The sequence below is a fragment of the Sinohyriopsis cumingii genome, chromosome 13 (genome assembly GCF_028554795.1).
Source record: "Sinohyriopsis cumingii isolate HCF-2022 chromosome 13, ASM2855479v2, whole genome shotgun sequence".
Classification (NCBI taxonomy): Eukaryota; Metazoa; Mollusca; class Bivalvia; order Unionida; family Unionidae; genus Sinohyriopsis; species Sinohyriopsis cumingii.
This window is the reverse complement of record NC_142973.1, coordinates 69,861,952-69,889,273: the sequence shown is the minus strand read 5'-3', so window position 1 is coordinate 69,889,273 and position 27,322 is coordinate 69,861,952. Positions and strand designations below refer to the sequence as shown.

General features: G+C 39.1%; 1 protein-coding gene across 4 annotated transcripts in view; it reads left to right on the top strand.

The window, feature by feature from the left end:
- Nucleotides 1-245: 245 nt before the first annotated feature.
- LOC149785794 (histone-lysine N-methyltransferase SETDB1-like) overlaps nt 246-27,322 on the top strand; it is a 194,039-nt gene continuing 166,962 nt past the window's right edge. For all 4 annotated transcript variants that reach the window (XR_016425454.1, XR_016425453.1, XR_016425452.1 and 1 more), the window contains exons 1-3: nt 246-350; nt 2,730-2,883; nt 4,600-4,693. Coding sequence is in view for 1 of the 4 variants with exons in the window: in XM_089979716.1 (XP_089835842.1) it covers nt 348-350; nt 2,730-2,883; nt 4,600-4,693 (251 nt within the window). In the remaining 3 variants the exon portion in view is untranslated. The remainder of the gene's footprint in view (nt 351-2,729; nt 2,884-4,599; nt 4,694-27,322) is intronic.

The window sequence follows — 27,322 nt, the reverse complement described above, 5'->3', positions numbered from 1 at the left end:
AAAAAAGCTCATTGTAACCTTTGTTGCATTGTTGCTTTAAATCATGCTAATGTTAAATAACCTTATCATAGGCTCTGATATGCACTTGCTTCGTATACCGGTGCGCATAGCTCTGCGCCACATTATCTAAATAATTTTTAAAATTATTTCTCTCTCTCTCTCTCTATTTTTAAACCAACCGGAACTTGTTAAGTTTGGCGCAAGGAAAATTAGTCTGGGGTCCTGTCGTATACATGGGGTAGTTTCTTAGGGTCCGGAATATGAATTAGGGAACCAGACTAGGCATTATGGCTTTGTTAAAATTATTTAGCAGTATTTGAGTCACATTTAATGGCAATGATCTGTGCATGGTAAACATTTGATTTAAGATGAGTGATTTTCTGTAATAACGCACTTGTAATGAGTCGATATTAGAAATTTTTGAATAGTTTCTCACAGTTGTCGTATGTACAGTGCGTGCGTGCGCTGCAACATCTTGCTTCTGACACGATATGGGACTCGAATAATTTACGATTTACCTATATATAATTTATATACTATGTATGTAGTTGCTGTTGCTTAAAAGTTGCCTATAAATAACGTATAATTTATTATATATAAAACCTGTTTTACTTATATGTTAACTATAGCCAACAACACGAGTCATAGGACCAGTGCCTGAAAAATCCCATTAAAATTTTAATAATTCGAGAATATATTTCTTCAGATATAATCATTTTAGCAATACTGGTTTCACAGCCCGCCAAACATTGCTAATAGCCATTTGAATAACGAATTTAAATTAACAAATATTTGCTCAGTGACCAATCATTGCTGTATTGCAGAGTATATTCTTAAGCTAATATAATAAATAAGTCGGTAGTACATTCGTTCTGTAGAATCCTAGTATTATATTGCAACTCTAGTAACCAGTTCTAATTATGGTGGACCATTAGTTGTTCACACCAAGAGAGATGGAAATGGTACAACAGAGACACCTTGGCCCTATTCATACAATGGAAGGTCTTGTTTAGCATGTTCCAGTGTTGACTGATATCGGAACAAGTGTCCAAATTTTCAAGAATATCTCACACACTTGGCACATATTGAAGCTTTTCCATAAAGTAAAGTCATGTTGATTGGGTGGACTATACTTACTCTATATTTTCAAATAAATTGAAATTCTCACACAAGCAAGTGGACATGTTAAATTGCATTGATCTACATTTTACTTGTTTGGAATGTAATGGAAGACAGGAATGCCAAAATTGGTTAAATGATGATAAATGTCTTGAATAAAACAAAGCTATCTAAACACTTCAGTATTAGTATAATTTTATAATTTTGTTAAAGAAACATTCTTCAAGCTAATCGCATTTTGGCATTCCTGGCTTCCATCGCATTCCAACCAGCTGAACAGAATATGAAAATGCATCCTATAGCTATGTGAGATTTTGATTTCATAAGGATAAAGACGTCGAAGTAAGTATGATCAGTTAGATTGAAATTTGTGGAAGAGTGTTAGTATGGGTTGCTAAGTGTGTGAGATATTCCTGAAGTGTTACCTCATTCTTCTGTCAGTCAACTTGGAAACAAGCTACACAAAGCCATTCCTTAGGCAGTAAGATGTAGCACCAAAAAAATTATGTGATACGTCTTACATTATAGGACTAGTTGGCCTAGCATTAGGGTAGTCCAGACCCTATCCTTATTGAACTTGTTGGTTCCATGGTCTTAAAGCCATGCATGGAGAGGGGACCTTATTGCTAGTAGAATTCTTCCATGAAAGTATTCGTTGAGACAGTTTGTTAGCACTTGGCTTTGTTTTTTGTTTTCTGATGTCTCAAATATCATTATGTCTTGTAACTGGGTCTTGCTATCATTTGGCTACAGTTACCTTTATTAAAATTTAGAGTTGAATGGATCAGTGTTTGTCTGATTGTCTCAAACTTGAACAAAGTTGTCTTTGGTTCAAGTTGCCCCTTATTCATGGGAGACAACTTTTTACATCTGTTATGGCATCATCAAAGATGATTATTTTGGTAATAAAATCCTTGAAGACGTCACAGAGTTGAGTTGACATTGCCAAAATCAACTAATTCTTGCATGCATTTTGGGAGCTTATTGAAATCATGGTTTGGTTTTGTGTGGTTAAATGCCATTTTTCAGCACATGATAGGTTGTACATGGCAGTCAGTATATATGGTGGAGGGAAGAACCTGGGAACCACCAACCCACAGGAAGTTACTGGCAAGTTTTTTCACATAACCACGCTCACTGAGCTGGGACTCAAATTCATGCATAGGTAAGATGTGTGAGTGATCTGTAAAGGCAAACACCTTAGACCACTCAGTCACCTTGGGCACCCATCATTTGAATAAAGTTTCTGACATTTTAAAAAGAAAACAAAGGAAATAACTATATTGTGCCTTTATTGTATCATAAAATGCAACTTTGATCTGGATGAGTTAGATCCTTCTGGCATGCATATGAAATGTCATTGTTTTCCGCCTATTTTACTTTCATCCTTTATCCCATTTGTACAATACTGTCACTGTAGTAGAAGGGTCAAGTTTAATCTGATACATTGTAATCACAAGGAACTGTTTTACAAGGAAATCTTGATAACTTATTAACTATCCTCACCTATCCTGGTGGAGTTATTAAGGCAGAGAAAATACTTCTTTTGAACAAATTACATTTTAATCTAAGCCAGGCATACAAAAATTAACTTACTTTTTCTTTTACAGACAATGACCACATTTGAGTTTAGTTCTGCCATTGATCTGGATGGTTTAATTACATCAGTGTTGAATGAGTTATGTGACACACAGGCAAATGAGGAGGCCAGAGCTTATAACTCCAACATTGATCAGCTGGCTTTGCAGGTCAAGACCACAGAGAGTAGGTTAATTTAATGTGGAACATTGAACTTCCTTGAAGCTGTTCATTTTATCAAATCTTTATTTAGATCACTACTCTAAATTAAAAACTGTAGCTCACATTGATCGTACAAAAACATAAACTGCATACAGTATTTAGTGTATTTTTTTGTATTAATTTTTCAAATGTTCTTTTTTATTTACCATCAGTCCATAAAATTTATAATTATTTTTTTGTCTTTCAAATCTGATATATTTAATTTTTCCTTCTTAAATTTTGCAAATATAAATACCCAAGAAAATTATAATTGTTTTATTATTAACAATAGCCATTAAAAAAAATTAATCAACAGTATATGCAAAAAGTTAAAGAGCAGATAGTTTGGACAGAGTATTCGTGATATGTCATGGCTTACAGCAGTCATTAAGATGGAGGAAAGTAGAAAGAACCACGAGCCATGCAGAGAATTGTGTCTAGTGAATAGTCCAGTTTTCTAGTAGCAGGTGCAGGGCAGCCCTTGTAGCCAATTAGAGATCTTTTCAGCTCAGGTCATAGACCAGAAGAACTTATGGGATGGTCTGTTGTCCATTGGTTGTCCATTAGCACAAGTTTGTTACTGTTGCTCCTCTTTTTTGGAGGAATGCCACAAAACTTGATTCATATTCATCCCATGGTCTACTTGGTCGTAAATGAAAATGGTGCAGCTGGACATCAAATATGGACATCTTGGCATCCATCAAAATCTTGTTATTTCTACTCCTCCTCATTGGATGGTCATATAAAAATGGAGTTTTACTGAAATACATCTTAAGATATTTAGTTGGACCTAAGGGAAAACGGTGACAATCACATGTCCAGTATGGTTGCCATCAGGTTATCATTACTCCTCCTACATGGATGGTCATGTCAGCATGGGGTTTTCACTGAAGGACTTTTTATTATTTCTAGTTGACAAAAGCAAGAGTTAGCTGATATGATATCCAATATGGCCACCTGGGCAGCCGGCTTGAAAATTGTTTCAAAAGTCATTTGGTGTAGTACATCATGGCATTGTTTTGAAGAACATTGTTTCAAATTTACCGTTTGCTGTGTTTTGAGCATAAAATAAGGCCACACCCATGATTTGCTTCAGCGATTCCTGAATTCCAGATTTTAATGTCTGGTTTATCATAAAAATAAACAAGAAAATAGGACTTCTCCAGTGGTTTAGTGGTTAGAGCATCCTCCTTGGATGTGGGAGGTCACAGGTTCAAACCCTGGCCAAGTCATACCAAGACTTGCATAAATGGTACTGACAGCTTCCTCGCTAGGTGCTCAGCATTAAAAGGTTAGTGTTAAGACTGGTTAGCCTGGTGTCAGAATAATGTGACTGTGTGGGACATCATGCTACATGTCTGTGGCATGATGCCCCAGTGCAAGTCATCACTATAAACTACGACACTGCAGACATCATAGTGAAATGATTAATTGTTAAAGCTACATTAAAAATTCAAATCACACACCAGTGAAAATGTGTATAAGAGTTACTTCTTTTAACGATCGACTATTCTAGTGCTTTGTAGCCATACAATTATCTGTCAAAAGTTGAGTCTAAAGTGAAAAGTAAATGACTTTGTCTTTGCAAAAAGGATACATTTCATTTTATAAGTTTGATTTTTAACAGTGTTCTGGTTTTTCTTATGCTGGGTATGGTTTAATAGCTTGATTGTGTTAACTCTATGCTTTTGCCTATTCCAGGGAAGGTTCAAAGCATCAACCGTTCGTATGCTGACTGTATGAGCCAGCTGGACAGTTACAAAGAGACCCTAGAGGATGAGCAGAGAGACGATGAGTAAGTAGACATGGTGAATAAGAGAAAGTTATTGCATGGATTTGCACTGCAGGTCACCGTCTTTGAAGCATGGGGTCAATCTGACACACAGCGGTTACTTGCAGAACATAGCTATATTCTGGACACTGTTCTGACTTAAAATTAAGAGCATCATCAAAATTTGTACTCACATGGAGTGATGAGAGGCAAAAGAGGAGTCATTGTTGTCTGTGCATTGTTTGTGCAAGTAAATAAATATAGACCACTCATAATTTGTGTTTAGGCAATAAAATTAGCCATTGTTGTCTGTTCATTGTAGTCTGTGCAAGTAAATAAATATGACTGCAATTTGTTTTTCAACGATAAAATTATCTGAAGTTTCATGAATGTATTCATCAATTTAATTTATGTCAGGGTTTGATTATCAAGGAATTGCAATCATATCAACACAATCTGGCAATTGCAGATTGCATTGCTCAAAACTATCTTTACAGAACCTTTTCACTCTACTGGTCATAGATCAGAAGAACTTTTACCATGATCTTTCATCAGTTGTCCAGGATCTGTTTATACAAGTTTTGTTATCGCTACTTCAGTACAGATGGGAAACTTGCCACAAAATATTTTCCAACACATTCATCCCAAGATCTAGTTGGTCCCAAGTGTAAATGATGCCTCTTGGACATCTTATATGTACAATAAAATCAGCCTTTTTGAAATCATGTTATCTCTACTAATCCTGCACAAATGTTCATATTGACATGGAGTTTGCATTAAAAGACTTCTTCTGATGTCTAGTTGGTAGTAAATGAAAATGTTGCTGATCGACATACTGTATGGCTGGCTGAGTGGTCTAAAGTGCTCAATATTACAGATCACTGCCATCTCACCTCTGTCTGCATGGGTTTGAGTCTTGGACACAGCCAATGTGTGTATGTGAGAAAGCTTGCCAGTAGCTTCTCGTGGGTCGGTGGTTCTGTCCTTAGTTTTCCCCGGTTTTTCCTCCACCATTTATACTGGCAGCCATGTATAGCCTATTTTGTGCTGAAAAATGGCGTTAAACCCTACAACAACAACAACAACAACAACAGTATGGCCACCATGGCAGCTATCTTTAAAATCTTATCATTACTTCTTCTAACTAGAAAGCCATATTGACATATGGGTTTTAACCAGAACACTTCTTTTGATTGCTAGTTGATTTAAAATGAAAATGGTGCAGCTCAGGTATCCAATATGGCTACCTTGTTATCTTTGCTCCTTCTGAAGGATGATCATATTCACAATATAATTGTACAATGTCTGGTTGGTCCTAGATGAAAATGGTGTCCAGTGAACCTGCCCTGGGACATTTAATATGACCACCATGGTGGCCATCTTGAAAACCTTGTAATTACTACTCATCCTGAATGGATGGTCATATCAGCATGGGGACTCCATATAATATGTACTTGTTCCTGGTATCATTGTGATGTCCACTATGGCCACAGTAATATTGAATATCTTGTTATTGCTACTCCAGTTTTGACCACAAACTTGTCTGTACTTTTGTGCAGGAGTTTTGAAAGCCAGACATAATTGACCACGGGCTCAAGTCAGAAATCATTGCTTGCATTTATGTACTTCATTAAACTTATGTACACAAACAAGTTAATTTTTGCCAGGCTTTGCATTTATTTGCAGTCTAGTATATAGGTTGGTAGTCAGCACTCCAACACAATTATGTGGTCAAGGGTCTAGACATGGGATTTAGCTGTACTATTTTGTAAGCATGTTAACACAAACAAATATGAATCCATTTGTATCACTTGACCCCGACTGTGGATCTATCTGAATAATACCTTGAATAATACCACTTCTTCAGATTATTTTCTTCAACATATATTTGTCATAGATTTACAATGTTGTCCAGGGTATTTTGAATGTTGCAGTCCAGGACTGCTTCCTTAAAAGAACTATAGTTCTAGCAGTAATGTTGCTACCTTTTTTCCCTTCCATTAATTTAGCACATTATGAGTGTATTGTTGTGTCGCCAATGTGTGTGTCATTAGAATGCTAATGCTCATTCATTGTGAAACATTTAATATTATAGAACATGAATGAGAAATTAAAGGCAGTTGATAGCATGATAATTGGAAATGTGTTGTTACGAATATAACAATTCTCAGTGCCTTAATCTTTCCATTCTTTAATTTTGTGTGCAGCTAGAAGGAATCAAGGAAGAGATTACAATTTCTTTTTTATATTAATTTTTTTATTAGGGTTCCAACCACGTGGTTTATATATAAATTGGTGTTTCTTGTTCATATACAATTTACTTTTTAATGAAAGACAGAAAAGCATTTATGCTAATTTTATTTTATTTTTGGAAAGATATTAAAAGTTAGTTTCTCAAACACAAATGTTAGTGGTTAAAATATTGAAGCATGTAGAAAAGAGTGAAGACATAAGTTGCATAAAAGTCAGTCCAATTGTGCATTTAATGCAAAGCTCTTGGACATCACAGTGCACTAAATGTAAAGCCATTGGACATAACAGTGCACCAAATATAGAGCCCTTAGACATCACAGTGCACCAAATATAGAGCCCTTGGACATAACAGTGCACCAAATATAGAGCCCTTGGACATCACAGTGCACTAAATGTAAAGCCCTTGGACATCACAGTGCACCAAATGTAAAGCCCTTAGACATCACAGTGCACCAAATGGCAAAGTCCTTAGTTATCACAGTGCACTAAATGTAAAGCCCTTGGACATCACAGTGCACTAAATGTAAAGCCCTTGGACATCACAGTGCACCAAATGTAAAGCCCTTAGACATCACAGTGCACCAAATGGCAAAGTCCTTAGTTATCACAGTGCACTAAATGTAAAGCCCTTGGACATTACAATGTACCAGATGTAAAGCCCATAGACATCACAGTGCACCAAATGGCAAAGCCCTTAGACATCACAGTGCACTAAATGTAAAGCCCTTAGACATCACAGTGCACTAAATGTAAAGCCCTTAGACATCACAGTGCACTAAATGTAAAGCCCTTAGACATTGCAGTACACTAAATGTAAAGCCATTTGACATTAATCAGAGTGAAAACATGTCATCCAATGATGCGAAATAGACAAAAAAAATTTTTTTAAAAAGTACCACATTGGAAAAGAAATTCACATACTGTAAAGACTATACATGCATCATATGTCTGACTTAATATTAGTAACAGTAAATGTATTAAATTGTAGGAGTTTTGATTTTTTTTTAAACCTCCCAGTTTTACTAAAGACCTATTCATTTTACTCCAAAATAAATCGGTTCATTTTTCTAATGGTAAGCTACACCCACATTCTTTGAAAAAGTTAATGTTTGTCATATCTTTAAAATGAAAGGTCCAGAGAATTTTGTACCTACTTGTCTGTATGTAGGTGCATGTTTTCATTGTTTTCTATCTTTAATCATACCTATTGCATATGACACTGTATATTTCAGCTTTGTTAGATCCTCATTTATTCTTTGTAACCTTCATTTTGAGAACTCATTTGCAGAATATCTCGTAGAGTAAAAACTTATTTTCATGATGCTTTTCAGTAACATTTTGAACTTGAATACATATCTGTTGTCTTTATATTAGTCTCCACATGTGTTAAGTTCATCTTATTCTCTTTTTCAGTGTAATATTTACAGGACACTATAAAAGTTCACTAAGGTTTAAATTTTTGACTGATTTAATATCCTATTCATCTGTTGCATTTTCATTCCATTTGTCAAAGTATGCATGAAGAAAATCCCTTTTCTTTTATCCTCTTTGGCATTTTGTTTATGATGTGACCACTTTAAAGCACTTTTTTTGTTTGCTTGTTCCTTTACTTTGTCAAGTAGTTAACGTACAAATATTTCATATGCATGCAACATTTCTACATAGCAGCTAAATTTGCTCATTGTTTGCATTAGTAATGGTAAGTTCTGGCAAGTGCAGTCAGAGTTTAAATGCCCCCGACAACATTTCTAATCCATAGCAGCTAAATTTGCTCATTGTTTACATTAGTAATGGTAAGTTCTGGCAAGTGCAGTCAGAGTTAAATGCACATGACAACATTTCTACATAGCAGCTAAATTTGCTCACTGTTTGCATTAGTAATGGTAAGTTCTGGCAAGTGCAATCAGAGTTTAAATGCCTCCGACAACATTTCTAATCCATAGCAGCTAAATTTGCTCATTGTTTACATTAGTAATAGTAAGTTCTGGCAAGTGCAGTCAGAGTTTAAATGCCCCAGACAACATTTCTGTCCTGATATTGAAATACAGGCTAGGTATTGACATGAAAACGCAAAAGCATTCAGAAGTTATGGTACATGTTTACTTGAGACTAATGAACTGCACATCTTTGAAGTGGAAACACAAACTTTAATTTAGGACAGTGGAATTAATAATATCTGATTTCATGTGGCATGTATTTATACCTGTCCATTTTTCTGTCCTGCACCAAAAAAAATGACTGCATTCCACTTTGTTTATGATATGGATAAAAACATGCATGTGTTCTTCCAGTCACACAGAAGAGAGAAATTTCTAAATAGAGATAAAAAAAAAGTTATCTTTACTGATAAATCTTATTCACTCAATGATAAAAATGATGTGTGCAAAGATCAGCTAATAAAGAGTACGAGCCACCTTTGAAAATAGAAAGTAAAGCCAAAGTACTGAATAGGCACCTGAAGTTGGAAAATTTAAATTGCACCTGAAAATCTTGTGTTTGGGTTTTATTTTCTTCATTTTTAGAATTGCAATGATAACTTTTCTATTATCACTGTTCACCAAATCCCTCGGGGGTGTTGAGATATTTGCCCATCATGTTTTGATTTCATAATCTCAATGGATGCAGCAAATCTTGTTACCAGAAAAACATATAATTTCTATATAAGTTACAAAAATCATATCCTTACCAGGTTTTTCGTCATTCAACAGCAAAATCTGAGTTGAGAGTGTGTCATGAAGAAAATTTGGGTTTTGTATATTGTTTGTCAAAAAAAATGAATAAAATAAAGAAAACAAAAAAATATTAAAACTAAATGAATTTTTCAAGATATTTTATTGTGTGCAGATCACATGGTGTTGTAAAATTATTGGGTTTTCACTAAATTATTGTTAGTATTTTTACAGAATTCTGTATTTGAAATTATAAGGAAGAAATAAAATATTCAGTGACAAAAATTTATGCTATTCACAGAAATTAGAATGTTTCTAGTAACAGATCTACAATTATGGTTACTTAATAAAATAGACACTACTGCCCTCTCCCCAAACCAAACAACCAACCCCCCCAAAATGGGTGAAAACAAATCTCAGTTACTGGAATTCTATATTTGCTTTGATTATGTAACCCATTTATTTTTCAGGGTTCCGTTTAAACACACATGGTGCCAAGAGAAGGCACTTTATAAACTATATATGCTATGGGTACTCTGATTATCCAAATAGTTTATATGAAAATGTTTAAAATTCCTAACTGAATCTATGAGTGACTACTACAGATTATAAGTGCCATTCACTAGGTACAAAGTTTCTATACAGGAATAACCCTCTTGGGGTTGGTCCTTTTGGTATAGCGAATGTTAGAATAACTCTTTACATTTATCCAAGGCTCACTTGAGGCATGGTGTGTCACATATACATGTAGTATGTGAGGATAAAGTATTTTTGTAGAGTTTTACAACATTACTCACTGTGAACTCCCAGGTTTAACTGAGTCCATGTTTATTTTTGTTTGACCCATAATATGTTAAGACTACGTCAGATTCTTGATAGCATTACATGACTGGAAAACAAAATATATTGTGGGGTCATAGGTTAATGCTCATTTAAATGTTATGAAGTTAGTTGAATAACTTATATCTTTTGTGAGCTTTGGCAAACAAAAGATTGAAATGTTATTCAAAAAGTTTAGTAATTGAGCAATTTTACTAAATTAGCATTTCATTTGTACTCTTTTGCATTCCATTTGTGTTTCATTTGCATTACATTCATGTTTGCATTTAATTCGTGTTTCATTTGCATTCCATTCATGATTGCATTTTATCTATCTCCTTTTCCATTTTTGGTTTGAGAAACACATTCAGATTTTGCATTGCTTGCTCCATTCATCATTTCCATCTATTTTCACTGATTTGGAACAAAATGAAAATGTTGTATCTTGTATAATTCAAACTTTGATGCATTGTAATAGTACATGCATAAAATGCAAAAGATGGATTTGAATTTAAAATAAAATATAACTGCAAGAAGTGTCAAAATATACCTGCTGATTATTTGCCAGTAATTCTGTACAAGTGCGGTAATCATGTCATCACATCACCGGCATTTGTCTTTTATTTCTGCCGTGACAAGAACATTGTCATAGCTTGAACAATTGTCACTGTAAAGAATATTATCCTGGATTTTCATGTGAGAGTATTCAACCATGGAATTACAGTGGCAGAATGAAAATAACAGATTTTCAAATCCATTCTTAAAATGCATTGTGTTTTGTTAATGTTCATTTATCATTCTTCATTCTGCACTCATTCAGTCTGCATTTTGTTTGTGTTAATTCAGTATTCCATTTACTTTTCATTCTGCATCTGTCTGCATTCTATTTCCATCCCACTGTTAAAATGACCTGTTTTGGGTCTGTATTTGCTGTTGTTTTGCTTTCTTTAACTGCAGGTAACAATAGGCAAAATTAAATGTGGGGATTTTAAAACTTATGCCGGCAGAAAATAATCACTCCACATACATGACTCATAATGAATGTTTAGGCTTTACATGTGAAATCTGATTGGACAGGGGATAGATGGTGATTTGTAGTTAGGGGCAAACAGTTTCATGGGAAGGCATAGAGACAGAAAAAGTCCTTCAAAGGATTTGGATACTATCAGCCTTTTGTCCAACATTGTTAGCTTTTTAATTTCACAGTCACCCAAGTCAGAGAAATTGCAGTCAGGAAAAAACTACAGCATTTTTTGCCAATCACATCAGTATTATCATCATCATCATGGTCCAGTTTGCCAGTACACTCTCTTCTCCTTGTCAGCACTGATCAGATTACTGGACCACTACCAACTCTGTATCGCTGTCCACATTGACCAGTCCAGGACAATCAGTCACCACATGCAGACCCAGGTGCTCACTATAGTGATCAATCCATCAGTAGCCAGTACTATGTTAGCACCAGATGATGGCTGGCTCTGTATCTCATCCACTCCTGCTCAACATTGTTTGGACCTTTGCTCAGTTTTACTTGTACTCTCTCCCTGACTCATGATGCATCTGGCATATGGCACCTGGTCGTGCCACTTCCATTCCTGGTCCTGTCATAAATGCACAGCACTGGATTTGGTCACAGTATTGTGTACTGTCCTATGAAGGCATTGTTGATCAGTACCAGATGTGTCCAGCAATGGGCATTGCTCTATCTTGAGCCAAGCAACATCATTTTCCTGTTCCTGGACACACTGTACCCTTCTTGGACTTGACAACTTTCAATGTGAATGCCTCAATATAACCATTTTCCCAACATGGATGGACTTCCAGGCTTGACTACCTGCTTCAACTGCCCAGTCATCACTGTCATCACAAGAGGCTTGTTTGTCACCCAGCAATTAGTTTTCCACTTCATAATTATTCACCCCATGCTTGACTGAGTCTCACCACCCACAGATCTCAACATTGGTCTTCCAACCTTCCATTCCAGTCACATGGAGGATTTCAGGAAAGAGGCAAACCTCACAGACCTGGTGTCCTAGAGCATAGATTTTATTACCCAAGACGGTACTTTAGATTTAGGGAAGACCCCCACCAAGCCACACAAGCAATTTTCCAGAACAAGTGAGAAGGACCAGTTTTACTAAGGTCCTCCATGGCAGCCTCCTTACTGCTCATGCCACCCTTTTCCAGCATCCTAGTAAGAGGAGGATTTTAGCACTTTACTACTGAATCGGAAAAACTCTGTCCCGAGAACATATTGGTCTTGCAAGTCATCTTATAGGGACCATTTGACCTCCTTTATCTCAAGGGTTCCCTTGCACAGCCTTAATAAATCCTTGAATTTAAGGGCTTGCCTTGAAAGCTTGAGGGTTTACTTTATTCTTGAAGTCTTTAAATTTGTTGGAAATCTCCCTGAATTTTGCCCCAAACTCATTAAACTTATCTGAGTAAAGATAAAACATTAAACTCAGTATAATATAAAGCTCTTTTTACATTCAGAAATATTGTTATTCAAATATTTCAACACTCCAGTTACCTAAGTAGTTAGAGCATCCACCTCGGATATGGGAGGTCACAGGTTTGAACCCCATTGAGTCATACAAAAGATTTATAAAAATGATACTAGCAGCTGCCTCACTTGGTGCTTAGCATTAAGATGCTAGTGTTAGGACTGGACGGTCTAGTGTCAGGATAATGTGACTGGGTAGGACATGATGCCACATGTCTGCAGCATGATGCTCCAGTGCTAGACATAACTATAAACTACCACACTGCAGACATAATAGCGATATGACTCAGATTGTTAAAGCTACATTAAAAGTCCAAACGCACACACACACACACTCATGTATTTCCAATATAGTAAATAAATAGATTGGATAAAGATGGGTGGATCAAATATTACTCCATGTAGGTAACTACCAGATGAAGTAATATCCCTTTTCTGTGGAGACATGCTAAATATTTATGTGTATTTCTTTCAACATTTACAACTCTTTTGTAGTGATATACCAAGTAGGATATGGAGAAAATTTAAAATTTAATTTCCAAAAGAAAATACACGCTTCACAACTTTAGGTTGTCCTTAAAATTCCTTGGAAAATATGTCAGGGCTGTAAACCATGAGAGACCTGTAAAAAGCAGATGTTCTGCAGCAGGAAATAAATACTAATTTTGTGAAAAGGAATGTAGAGATCATTCATATTTATATCTATATTGTGTGATTAATTTTTGTCCATGATTGTAGGTTGTAATGATCATGTGTAAACAACATGAGAATCATGGACAGAGTTATGTCACACTTTAAAGCCACCTCCATGTCACAACATTCTCCCAAGCAATATTTGAGTCATTACCACTAATAACAAATCTGATTTCATATTGTCCAGCACTTCATTCATATGGGCATGGAGTTAAAAACTTATTTGAACTGAGTTTTACTCTCTTGTAGCAGCAGGGGGGGCGAATCGGACATTTGTCTGAATCGTCATTTGGCTTAATTATTACTTTCTGCACTCAACGATCTAGTGTCGTCAGCGCCTGGTAAAAAAAAACGACGACGTCGTTGGGGGATAGTCCAATCGTCATTTGGTTTAATTAACACCTTCTGCGCGCCGATCCCCAGCGTCGTCAGCGTTCGGTAAAAAAGCGCGACGACCGCGTCGATGTCATCGCCCCCCCTGCTGCTAAGTGGCTATTTACAATTTAACCGAATATTTGGTCAAGTCCGATACGATATCGTGTCCGAGGATCATGTAAATTTATCGTTACAAATCCATGTGGGGTTGACGGAGCATGACTAAAAAAGTTTCGAAAAACATTATAGTCCATGTCACCGCCGCACCATGTCTGCCAAATATTTCGTAGCGTGTGTGTATCAACGCCGTTGAATACAGCAAGAATATTACAGTTGTCTCTGATTACTTTTGGAATCTGAGTGTATCGTTGAGTGACATATATCACGTCAGTGTTTTTATGCCTGCCTCTGGAAAATATCCTAGCTGGGTTTTTTTGATTGTCTAACATAACATCATCGTACACGACTAGATTGTTAACGTCGCCATCAATATCATCGATACCCGGTGCATCATTGATATCCGTAATAAACTCAATAACATTTTTTTTAGCGATCGCTGATGCATTCTCGTTGAAATCTTTCAACACCTCGTAGCATCGTTGATCATCTACGCTAGGAGCAACCAAATACAACTTATCCCACTTCATCCATCTCATTATTAAATTGAGCAACAATTGCGTCTTGCCGGATCCAGATGGTCCGATGATAATCATCCGGATCGAGTTTGGTAACGCTGCAACATGCTTAACTGGTTCTCTTGTTTTAGTCGCCGAAAAATCAATTATATTCATATCTCTATACATAAATTATGGATCTATATTGTGTGAAGTGTAGAGTACGTACTGGCACAAATGATATGACAACCGCTACAACAAGAAATAACAGATCGGCCCTTACTGGCAAGTGTGTACAATGCGGTACAAAGAAATTTAGATTTATTTCTATTAGACCCGGAGATGTTTTAAAAAAAAGCGAGGAGGTGACATCGCAGCCAAATTGGCAAAACTCCCCGGAACACCGTGGGCAAAATATCCAGGAGAAAAACACCTCCCAGGATATAACTACTGTGGCCCCGGAACACGAATAGATATTAGACTCGATGATCAAAATCAGCCCAAACCCGGTGAGTATCCAATAAACGCTATCGATAAGGCGTGTCATGCTCATGATGTTGCTTACAAAAGTAGTGATCTGCAACAGCGTCATATCGCGGATGTAAAATTAATTCACGCATTAAATGCTATTCCTGATAAATCCGTCAAAGAAAAATTGGCCTCATGGTTGGTAAAATCGGCTATGAAAGGTAAATTAATGATTGGAAGCGGAGCTTCTCGCGCTGGTAATTGAAAACGATAGCGTTTATAATAACAACATGGAATCCATCTATTATTCTCCGAGAGGATACTGGAAGGGGAAGGCCGCAATTGGTAAGCTTGCAAGCGCTGCAAAGGTAACAAAGACCACTGCGGCTAATTGGTTATCCAAACAGGCTATATGGCAAATCTATCTACCACCGCCTAAACAAATCAACTTCTCGCGCTTTGATGTCAGCGTACCTAATGAAGTTCATCAGGCTGATATACTATTTTTGCCGCATGACAACGGTTACAAATACGCGCTAACCGTAGTTGATGTTGCGAGTCGATACAAACAAGCGGAGCCGTTAAAAACAAAGTCGGCAACTGAAGTAGCCGCTGCGTTTGAAAGAATTTATCGAAGAGGCCCTCTGCGCTGGCCAAATCTATTACAAGTTGATCCCGGTAGTGAATTTCGCGGCGCTGTTTTATCAACGCTAAAACATCATAGCGTCGCGATACGACGAGGTCATACTGCGCTACATCGTGATCAGGCAATTGTTGAACGATTCAATCGGACTCTCGCTGAACGGTTATTTGGATATCAATACGCGAAGGAATTCATCCAAGAAAAACGATCTCGTGAATGGGTCAAAAGGTTGCCAGGTGTAATTGCAGCGTTAAATAACGAGATTACCCGAGCAATCAACATGAAGCCCAGCGACGCGATTAAATACGAGTATATACCCGGAAGATCAAAAATAGATAGTGTTTCCAAGCCGATTCTCGGCGATGTCACTGTTAGATATCTGTATGAACCAGGAGAGCTTGAAGGCGGTAAAAAAAGAGCTACTGATCCTATTTGGAGTGTTACCACACATAACATATCAATGATAACACGATCAACTGGTAGACCACCGATCTATAGACTGGATTCAACTGCTCCTCAGCGCGGGTTTACACGTGAGCAACTACAAGTGATACCTAACGATACTCAATTACCCCCGCGTGGTCTTAACTAGCGCCGTTGCGTCTATTGCACTCAAGACAGGTCAACCTCACATTGTTTTTGACATGACCGAGACTGTTATCGATCCTATCCACGGTAAATTGGCGAGTGTCTTTATCCGAATAACGCCAACTCATTATACAATTGCAACTCGCGCAGTGATTATTCTGTTGTTGTCGTAGCGAGATTATTAATTCGGCATCAATATCAAAACGCCGCTGTTTTTTTTTATCCTGTTGGCGGTAACCCGAGAGTTTTCTATCAATGACGCTTGCATCGATGGTGACTTTGTCGCCGGCTTCGTCAGTGACTCCGTCACCGGCTCCGTCAACAACAATTCTTCGAAGCTGATTTATCCTTCGTACTCTGGACACTGCAAGATAGACTAGATTCGACCATTCGATGCGATTATCAACCATCCAAACAATTGTGTCCGTGATGGTTAGTCCCTGCGAGGAATGTATTGTTGTTGCGTATCCTAGCGTCCACGGGGATTTATCAGCACGTAGCGCGTCCTCGACGACGCTGATATCAACGAGCACGATATCATTCAGCACGAGAATTTGTTTTTTTGCCCCCGACGCTGTCGGGGCTGGAATTTCAACTTCAATGTTCTGCCGCCGTGTGTCCGCGGGTCTATAACATAACGGCACTGGACGCGTTGGAAACTTTTCCTTATGCAACGTAAACAACCTCCGCTGAAGTGTGTCTCTGACTATCTTTCTGCTCGCTACAATTAAATCGTTTGGTTTCCATGTTTCCCAGAATTCATTCAACGGCGTTTCCGGAATCACCTCGCGAATTATTTCACACTGAACTCTATCCGGCTGTAATCTGATTAATTTATTAACCTCGCGCAGTTGTTCATCAAGTGCTCGGTAATCAGTATCGGTTTCTTCATAATAGTCCACAAAACCCCTTAACCAATCATGTGGACCCTCGCCGACAAATGGTGGTGGTTGGCCATGGTCGCCACACATGATTACCGCTGTATTCGCGCGCAGCAACCACTCAAGAAACATTTGTAAAGTATCTAACGAAACAGTACATATCTCATCCCAGATGATAATATCGGGAATAAATTTTTCACCCATTCGATCAGGAGTCCACTCACCGCCGCTGTATCGAAAAAAGCTGTGATAAGTAACGGCGTCAACATTTCGTTGTTTTATCTCTCGCGCTAGTCTATGGGTCGGTGTAAGCACGATTATACTTGCCCGCGTTCGAAATAATTCAATTGCCCGAGTCGTCTTTCCTGACCCGCCACAGCCGCTTAAATAAACCGTCTTGTGTCTACAAATTGGATCAGAACACGATGGTGCATTAGACCATTCTGACAATTTATCACCGCGTAAGTAGTTGTTCTCAACGGTGACATCTGCTGACGGGGAATAATCGCGTCGTATTTCATTTTTAATTCTCCATGTACCCCAACTCTCGTCCGGACTAGTAAACTCGGCTACGTTTCCCTTATACGCTACGTCAATATAAAACGAATCAACTGCTACTCTAACCGCGGTATCGGGGAATCTATTTATCATCGAGAATAAATTGATAGCGGCATAACCCAGCATAGACGCCCTCAAATGCGGGTATGCTGGGCTGTCTCCATCGCTGTAGGTAACAACTGTACCCAACCTCGTTCCATTGGACAAGAAAGCTGTTTTGCAGTTCACGTATCTATTTTTTGCCACTGCGTCCTTGATTACGAAATCATATTCTGCGTCATCTATAATCAGCCGTGAGCAATATCGTTTGTAGTCGCAGTTTCTTCCACCTTGTGTGAACTTACCAATTATTCTTCTACCGAGATCTTTTGCCTCGCGGTTTCGTTGGTTAAATATCCTCCTGGACCATTCGATGATATATTCCTCGTCGGCATCAATGTTTTTTCTGGACTCGTCAATTATGCTATCTAGACGCTCCGGTTCTGGTAACCAGACTTCAGTCTGTGCCCGGTATGATATAATCGCGTCACTGACAATCAACGAAACTAGCATGCTACAATCAATCATATACCGTAGCAGCGCTATTGTCAGCCACTTCTTTTCAGCCATGTGTCTACCGATCCAAATATAGCAACAGCGATGGAGTCCTGCCGCGAATTCAAATGATACTATGCGAGCGAATCCGGTTAAATCAAAATCAGGCAGTGGTCCATTAATAGCAACACGAGTCATTTCATGTCTGGGGTGTCCAAATCGTTTGAAATACTCAGCGGCGGATCCATACCCTAGAAAACTCGCTGGATAACAGGCAACCATATCAACCGAGATCATAGCGTCGCGGTTGTATCCAGTGTTCCATAATCCACCGTGATAATACTCCAAACAACTGGATTGTACATCCGGTAGAAATTCCTTGCGCGTTGGTCTCCACGCATTTTTCCTTGCTGCAACATGAGCCGCAACCGATGGAATCGTAAAACAATTTGTTAGCAGTTGTTCATCATGCTCCTCAAATTCTATGGCGGTTTTTTTCATCCTGTTGTGAAATGCTTCAGTGCGATATAATTCACCGTTTGGCCTTACAAACTGATCAAAGGTATCCGCATCGTTTTCAGCGCTGCGAAGTAACCACACTGATACAGGGTCGTTTTTACACAAGTAGGCAATAGCATCAAATAGTTTCCTCTCCGCGAGAAAACCGTCCTTGGAGAATTGTTCTCCCAGGAATTCTTCGGGTATATACTTTACTGTTCTATTCCGTGGAAATATTGTGATCACGGGCGTCCATGCGTGTTCGTTATGATCGATAATTTTGATTGGGGCTCCCTTTGATTTGTACTTTGATTCGTGTAATACTTCACCGGTTATCGTTGTAACGGTTATTGGAAATCTCAGCGATGTTTCTAATCTCGCTATGTCGCTGATGGTCGCTCCACGCTCTTTTACGGTTAGTTCCCACTGGTTGATTTTGCTACGTCGTAAATCAGTCAATTTGTTTCCTCGACATGCATTTGTAAAATGCTCTATTATTCGTTCTGCTACACAATTTATCCCCGTTGACTGTTTCATCGGTTTCAGTTTTCCGATATCAGGTTTCTTATTTAACGGGTATATTCCATAAACAACTGCTGTTTCAGGATACGCTCGTTCATAGTATGGTCTGTCAATTCCGGTTAACAACCCCGGCTTGGAGTCGCGGCTGACAGTGACTGTTTTCTTGTCGCTGAAAACTGGTTCAAATTTATCACGTATGATCCAATCGCCTGATTCCACCTGGACAATGAATTTTACTCTGAAGAAATACCTTTTACTGTCAAGTTGTGATATTATCATTGCTGCGCGGTTGTCGTTCATGGTAGCATCAACAACACCATCAATTCGAAATGTTGACCAACTATGAGATGCACCATCACGTTTGAATTCATTGATACAATCGCGTATTTTATTCAACAGGGTTTTATCGTTTATTAACGCTTTTGGTGTGTCCTTGAGGACTCTATCGAGATTGAACTTAATATTTTTCCAGGGCTTAATTACTGCTAATCTCTCAAACTCATCCATATAATTAAAACAAGTATTTAAATGAAAGAATATAGTATAATGAATCACTGCAAATGGTTGATGATTGGGTCGACAACCCCGTGCAATAAATCATGTAGAGGTGAATTCTGCGGGTATCATTTACAAAGCGTTCGTAATGGTTCTCTTGGCCCCCTCCCGTGCTTGGTTTGTCACGTCGGTGTAAGAGGAAAATCGCAGTTGTGTATTAATTGTGGCGGAAAGCGATACAGGGAACTAAAACGCTATTATGACAAGCGAATTAAAAACGCCGTCATTGACCCCACCGCCGATTTCGTCATTAAAACCCCCCAAGACTACGTTGAAAGATTCATAATTAAACCAAATAATAAATTAGACAAGTAGTATTATTATACAAATGGACCAAGAATTTCAGCTGCATCCCCTGGTCGTCAATTACGAGGCATCTCGCGACGGCATTGTTAGAAATCGTAGACTGAAGAAGCCGGTTGGATGGAAAAATAATCAGGGGTATTTGATGTTTGGTGCCGGAAAAAAGAAGTATTATGTTCACAGGATTGTATTTGAAGCATTCAACGGATTAATCGAAAATGGGCTTGTGATTGATCATATTAATAATAATAAGACTGATAATTCTCTTACAAACTTGCAAGCTATCTCGCAAAGTCAGAATACCAAAAAAGGCCAAACCGGTAAATACCCAAAGAAAGCAAAACCCGTAAAGTCATTTGATACAACAACTCACGAGGAAAAAATATTTCAGTCGATGAATGAGGCAGGAAAATATTTTGACATTTATATCGCCTCAATACGATTTGTTGCAGAAGGAATACAGAATTCAGCGATCTCAAAAATGACCGGGCATAGAATTCGATTTTCATATATAACAGAAATCAGCGAGTGATGAAGTCACCGGCGCCTATGGCGCTGACGAGGTCACGTCTAACGAATTATTAAACACCTTCGGAATTGATACACGGGGTTTCATTTTTCTTTTTATTTAAAAACAAGATGTTTTATAAGAATAATGAATATCGAAGACATCAATAATATATTAGCCGAGATTTCAAAATTAAAAAATCAAGGAATTGAATTATCTGATGGTCTCGACAGTGAAAAAATATTATCCGATTATGAGATTATTAACGAACAGTCGAAACGGGGGCGTTTTACCCTGGCCCGCGAGTATTTTTTTATAAAACGATTACAACATACGATTAATGAGAACCTGTACCACAATGACGCAAATGCATTCATTGGACTATTCACTGCCGTTGAAATAATACGAAAAAAACTCGGACGTGTTTATGAACGACGCCGGGAGATTTCTAGTAAGATCAAAAACATTAGAAGGATTATAGACGAAAACTCCGTGGAGCCCCCGATGGTACACTCGGCGGAAAATTAGAAAATTGCGGATCAATTTACAATAATGGTAGGTGAATCACTTACTACTCGGCTAGCCAGAGAGCGGCTAGCAGCGCTTAGAAAGTTTATACTGTTACGAGACAGAGTGAGAGAGAAACTTCAAACGCGACAACAAATGCAAACTGATTTTGCTGTTGGAAGTGAACAGTTATTTGCCCCGGTAACTAAAGCGACTAAGGATGTTACGGCGGTAACTGTACCCGTTCTTGGTGCGCTTGAAAAGATAGCGGCAGAGACAAAACAAACAAAAAGGTCTTTAGAAACACTCCCTGCAAAAATAGCGGCTGCTACAACACGGAGGCCACCACCACTCGCTATAACCGAACCACAAGAACCTTATGTTACAATGGCCGACGAGGAAGAATTAGGTGCTACTGCGAAAGAACCAGAAGAAGAAATACCCGAAGAAACACCAGAAGAAGAAATACCGGAAGAAAAAGAGGGGAATATACCCCGTATTGTACTCAAGAAGAGCACAATAGATGAAATTAGAGGCTTCAGCAACAGGGAAGAATTAATTAATTTTGCTGCCAACAATTTTGCTAAGAGCATACGAGATAAGAAGCATATCAATAGCGGTTACGAGAAAAATATAAAGTCGTTAAAGGACTGGGCAAGAATAGTGTATTTAGCGAGTAAACATAAAGATGCATTACCACATCGTGGTGATCCCGATTACGACGCATTCCACAAGGAAGTTAAGAGTATAACACCAAAAAAAGGAAAAGGATACTCTGTTGGTAAAGAATCCTACGGCGTTACCTGTCCTAATAGTGTTCTCAGTGATATATCACGGCTGGAAGTACTAATCGGAGGAAAACGAGCCGGAAATAACTCTCCGGAAATAATCAATGAGGCCGCTGATATTTGCAAGCGGTTATTTGCAGGCGGTATTATGGACATTAATGCATATCGAACGCTCATAGACGAACTCGTGGATGATTAATTGGAAAACTAGTGTTTTTAATAAGGATGATCATACACTACAACCATGATAAACCAGTACTCGTCTACGTGGTAAACTCGCGATTGCCTGTTTACCGCGCGTACTATGGAGATGGTCTCGGTAGCACCATTGCGGGGTTATTTACAAGAATGGCTCCAAAAGTAGCGCCGTTAGCCAAACAATTAGGAATGAAGGCTATTGATGTTATTCGTGATAAGGGAATCAGCGCTATTGGAGATGTTGCCGGAAAGGCGCTTTCAGCCGCGCGGGACAAACTAATGTCGTTGGTGAAATCCAAGAGATTTTCAAAAAGAAAACAGAAACCACCGGTAATGCCATCAACGACAGTGATGCCTGCAAATGTCAGTAAAGTAATAAATAACGCCGTGGAAGAAAAACTAGAGTCGTTGGCGACGACTCAGTCGTTGGCGACTTCGCCATCCGCCGATGCGGCAACCAACGCGCTCATGAACGCGATAGCGGGGAGTGGTTTAAATTCAAAGAATTTACGACGAAAACGACGTTGATGGATTTCAATTGAAAACATCAACATGATAAATAATAAAATGTTTGCGCGAACCGCTGATCCCGCGTTTGATATGGACGCCCCAGTGCGCAGGGATGATTCTGTCCGTGATTATCAATTTTATTCTTATTATGCAGCGCAACCCGACCTACGATCGCGAATTGAACTTCAAGTCCAAGATACCAGTAAATATTTTTTGCCGTGTGAAGCGTTTATCGAAATCGAGGGAGAACTCGTGACAAATGCCGCCGATAATGCACCATACGCAGATGACCATCGTGTTCGAGTTGGCTTCGTCAACAACGGTATCATGGCGTTATTTGAGAGCGCCAGATATCTTATTGACGGGCGAGAAATTGAATCAATAGAACGCGAGGTTGATGTTGCAACAACGATAATTGGGTTGGCGAGATACTCGGATGATTATACAAGATCGGCGGGCCCATCTATGATGTTTTCGAAGGACACCACCAATAACGCTGACCATCTTCAGTACGTTAACGTGCTGGCGGAAAGAGATACCGCAGTTGACCCACAGGCTGAAGCAGCCAATCCAGACCGCAGAGCAAGACCAGGCGCTAATTTCAATATTATAAAAAGCACCAACAATGATTACAATCTAGGATTCGCAGCACGAGTAGGAATGTTGCAAGGACCACGCCGACAGTTTTCATGCGCGATTCCACTCCATCACATATTTGGATTCTGCAGAAATGTCAGAAAAGTTGTCTATGGGGCTAAGCATACAATCGCGCTGACGCGAAGAGGTGATGATAACAATGCAATATGGCGTGCTGCTGGCGTCGCTGCCGGTAAAGTCGTTTTAACTAAAATGGCATTGTGGATGCCGGTGCTGACTCCATCAGTTACCACGGAAGCACGATTGTTAGCATTTATGGAACAGGGAGGGAAATCGTTGTTGAGTTGGCTAGCGGTAACAACTGATGCTAAAGAGGATAACGTCGCCGATACGTTTACATGGCACCTGGCGTCAAAACAGGGTGTTTCAGCCCCGCGTCATATATTCATAGCGCTGCAGAATAGGGAACGATTGGGTAGTCAAGAACGCAGCCATATGATATTTGATCAATTAGGAGTCAGGGATGTTTCGCTGAGAATAAACGGACAACAGGAACCATCCGAGGATATACAGCTTAATTACGGCGACAACCATATCGCACGTGTGTATCATCGATTGCTGTCGTATATGGGTCGTGATCAAAACGTCGACACTGGTTTGCAAATATCACAACTTGATTTTAAAAACCTGTATCCGATTTATTATTTTTCGCTGGAACATCTTGATTTAACGAGACAATCCGTCGTTGATATACACTTCCGAGCTCGTATAGCCCCGGGTGGTGTTAATTATAGAGCGGTTGCTGTCATTCTCAGCGATAAATCAATGCTGCTAGAAGGCGTTGGTGGACGAATGAGAATCGTTGATGCGCCAGTGGAAAACATGTAATTGAAAGCACAAAACGCGTTTACAATAAATGTCGTATAGTGTCGTCAGTGTAGAGTTGACTGATGGTCAAGTCAAGAAATTACGATCAAAGTCGGCTAAACAATGCGGAACCACAATAACGCTGAAGCCGTCACAGATGGCAGGTGGTAATCATAAGATATCGTTGACGGCGCGTCAAATAAAACATTTCAATGATGCGATGAAGAATAAAAAGGGTGTTCAAATAGATTTTTCAGCCGCAGCAATTAAAAACATAGAAAGGACCGGTGGGATATTTCCACTGTTAGCTGCGATTCCAGCGTTGATTGCCGCGGCCGCACCAGCAGTGGCTAAGGCGGCGGCGTTAGGAGCCGTTGGTACCGCGGCGGGGATGGCATTGAAGAAGGCAACCGGGAAAGGCTACAAAAAAAAACGACCCGTGGCCGGAAAGGGTCTAAGACTACCGGGAACCCCGTATTCATGGTACTCGGGAAAGGGTCCAAGACTACCGGGAACCGTTTATTAACGCAGGAGTCTATGACTCCTGAGTCAATGACTCCCATGTCTAATTTTGATTTAATAGGCGCCGCAAACGCGCTAGCGATAAAAAACTTCAGAGGTGTTTTTATGAGGGATCAATTACCGGCGGCACCAAGGAATATTGAAACCGGTATAATTAACCTCGATGGGTCATCCGGAGCGGGAACTCATTGGGTTGCATACGCGATTGATCCGCGTGCAATCGTCTATTTTGATTCATACGGGTTAGCCCCGCCGAAAGAGTTCATGCGGTATGTCCGGGCGTGTTCAGCCCGGGCGTGTTCAGCCCGGGTTTTTTATTCCACGCTGCCAACACAGCGATTAAGTGACCCACCGATATGTGGCCGTGAGGTATTGAACGTACTCGCGGCGATTTCATCATCGCGGAAACCACCTCATGTGGTTGTAAACGAATACACTAGTGGGGTTGTAGAAGCTCAACGGATTTTAGAGAATAACATTTACAATAATAATGATTGATATCTGGGGGCGACCGGTTTCGGTGCTGAAACAATCCGCGGAAACGACCGCCGCCGACATAAAAAAACTAATTGAGGATGAAATCGCTGATATGTTGAATCTAACAAGTGTTGACCCGGGCGAAATAGTTGTATTTCAAGACCGCCAGGGTAAATTGAAATCCGGTAATGTGTCACTGAATGACGTTTTAATACGACAGCGTGATGCCGCCGAGAACGCTATCGCGCTGTATACCAGCGACGGACGACTCAGACCAGGTAAACATATAGTGGAGATAGAGAGAATAATAGAATTAATCCGAGACGGTACTATAAGGTTGAATGAATCCGTGATCGAACTTGACGCGCATGTGAAAAAATCTGCCACCGAGGTGAAAAAATCTGTCACCGATATACAACTCACTACCGCTAGTTTTTTTGGAACCCCGACGGTAACCGAACCGAATCTTGCAACAATAAAAAATACTATTTTGGAGTTTACGACGCTGTCGGGCCAATTTACCTCGTTACGAAAAAATGTTAACAGGATCGATGACAACTTTGATAAATTCCTTGGTAAAAAAAATACCAAACCGGATGAAATCACAATAACTATAAATGATATCACTGCGTATGGACAGGAAATAGAAACAATCAAAACTGATGTTGCAACGAACAAAAGGAGTGTAGACGCGCATGAACGGGAAATAGAAATAATCGGCGCTAATGTTGCAACGATCATAAATAATGTAGACTCGCATGGACGGAAAATAGAAACAATCAAAACTGATGTTACAACGATCATAAATAATATGGACACGCATACACAGGAAATAGGAACAATCAAAACTGATATTGAAGCGAACAAAAAAAATGTAGACGCATATTGGCGGGGAATAGGATTAATTAAAACTGATGTTGCAGCGAACAAAAAAGGCATAGACGTGCATACATATGAAATAGAAACAATCAAACTTGATGTTGCAGCGAACAAAAAAAGTATAACCGAGAATACACGGGAAATAGAAACAATCAAAACTAATGTTGCAGCGAACAAAAAAGATGTGGACACGCATATACAGGAAATAGGAACGATTAAAACTGATGTTGAAGCGATTAAAGACGGACTACCGAGAGTAGCAGAGCAATTCGAAAAAATAAAAATCCCTCATGAGAACATCATCAACACAGTATACACAATTCGGCATGGATCATTCGATTGGACTCCTACACAGAATACAGTAAATATCACCGCAACTGTTAAGGGCATTTATCGATTAACACTGGTTTCAATGATGCAGTTTAATATATTATCGTCGAGTTCATCCGGGTTTAACAATACAATATCAACAATTATAGACAAGAACGCAACTGAACAGTTTACAATTTATGCCGTTGATAGAAATCTAGCCCGGGCAAACATTACATGGTATGTGGAATTTGCAGCGAATCTAAGTAATTAAAAACACTAGCTCTTTTAAAATAAAAATGACCACCAAGGAAGTTGAATCAGAGGTATCACCGACGTCACATCAATATCGATTCGATACCGCAAAAGAATTTTCCGCGAACTTGAAAACGCTTTCCGAACAATACCGTGTAAAAATAAAAAAATACCGTCGTAAAATAACCGCCATCGACGCGGTCGTGTACTCGGTGTCGGGTATAGTAGCTGGCGCCGGTGTTATTTTATCCACGGTGACCACGATAACCCCGATCGCTGTTCCAATCGCTGTCTCCGCAATGACAACAGTTGCTGGAGTTGCCAACGCAATCACTAGGAAGATATCATCGTGTTTTCAGAAAAAACTCAACGAGTATACAGTAAAACATCAAATAGTATCCGACGCATACTCGAAATTATCCGGGTTGATCTCGTTATCGATTGATAATTTGTTCGTATCCGATGTTGAATTCTCCACGATGGTCCAGTTATATAGCTCCGCGATGTCAAAAATCGAGGATTTTCAACTGGAAGCCGAAACCACCTGGTTGTTAAAATTAGACACTAAAAACAACGAATAATAATAATGTCGCTGAACCCCGAAGGGTCTCAATTACTTCAGCGGATCGCGGAGAACACCACTCCGGTACAAACAAGTATGATATCGATAACATCAACGAAACCCGAATTCAGTGTGAACTTCCCATCACCGGTTCCTGTAAAGGAAATAGCGCTGGCAAAATTGCGAGTATATCAC